General features: G+C 50.9%; 1 protein-coding gene across 1 annotated transcript in view; it reads right to left on the bottom strand.

Moving 5' to 3' along the window:
* SPPG_09537 (uncharacterized protein) overlaps positions 1 to 981 on the bottom strand; it is a gene marked incomplete at both ends in the record, with an annotated part of 1,521 nt that extends 540 nt beyond the window's left edge. The window contains 2 exons of the mRNA XM_016757711.1: positions 12 to 875; positions 929 to 981. Of these exons, the coding sequence (XP_016604310.1) occupies positions 12 to 875; positions 929 to 981 (917 nt within the window). The remainder of the gene's footprint in view (positions 1 to 11; positions 876 to 928) is intronic.
* Between the last annotated feature and the right edge of the window lie 138 nt (positions 982 to 1,119).

Below are 1,119 nucleotides of genomic sequence, written 5' to 3'. Positions count from 1 at the left end.
CCCTGCGCAACAGAAGGATTCCCAAGTTGTATTGCGCGGCCTTGTGGCCCGCGACGGCGGCTTGACGGTACAGCACCACCGCGCGCACTGAATCCACGCGTTTAACTCCTCCAATTGCATATTCATGGCAAAGACCAGCATTATAGGCAGCTGATGCCGAGTCTCGTTCAGCAGCGGATTCAAAAAATTCCACAGCTGGGGTAACAGCCATCTCCTTTTTCTGCTTCTTCTTCTGCCCATGCTCTCTTTCCAATTTCAGTGCACAGAGACCCAAATAATTAGAGACCTGTGCATCGTGGACATCTGCTATCACATCCAACCCTTCCACGATCTCCACCGGTTTTGATTGGCGGGTAGTCCCGGTGCATGCTCCGGGCACTGGAGAGTTGTGATTTTCCGTGGCGGGTGGGATTTCTTTTGTACCTGAAGTTTGCACCGGGACACTATTAACGACCGATCGAACTTCCTCAATTACCGAGGGTTGTTCTTCCAGGCCCATTCCCGAATCCTCACGATCTGCATGCTTCTGAATACCAAGTGACTCCTTCGAGGGAACAGTTTGTGCGACATTGCTCAAAATAGTAGACAAGTTTACGTCCCTCAACGAACCATCGACAAGTGAATTCGTGGTAGTCGCCCACTGTCCGGCGAAATATTGGGTTATCGGGCGAGTAGATTTATAAGGTAGCCCAGCGGGTTGATTGAAGGAATATGATGTAGATGCCTCCAAGTTTTGGAGCGATGACTTCGAACTTTCGTGAATTACCTTAGCAAGCGGTTGGCCACCTGCGGGATCACCTAACGTCACGACGCGATTCTTCACGACTTCCCAAACGGTTCCAACACGACGTAATAGTTTTTCCCTCCTTTCTTCACTGCATGTGATATGAGCTGCCACGGTGCCACCTGTGGCAACGAGTGCTTTTACAGTAGGAGATAGATAACATGGCTTTCCACTCTCGTCCCACGCAAAAGGTGCATCGTGGCGCGAGTATTTACCACGGCCGGCTCGATGAACTGGCCACGTAACGGTGCCCGACTTCGAACCGACTGTTTGAAAGGTACCACAGGCGGTATGATGACTAGGATTGGCCAAAGTGCACTCGGGATATATCTGAA

Source organism: Spizellomyces punctatus, assembly GCF_000182565.1.
Source record: "Spizellomyces punctatus DAOM BR117 chromosome Unknown supercont1.21, whole genome shotgun sequence".
Classification (NCBI taxonomy): domain Eukaryota; kingdom Fungi; phylum Chytridiomycota; class Chytridiomycetes; order Spizellomycetales; family Spizellomycetaceae; genus Spizellomyces; species Spizellomyces punctatus.
Note: the sequence above shows the minus strand (reverse complement) of the source record. Positions and strands in the feature narration are given on the sequence as shown.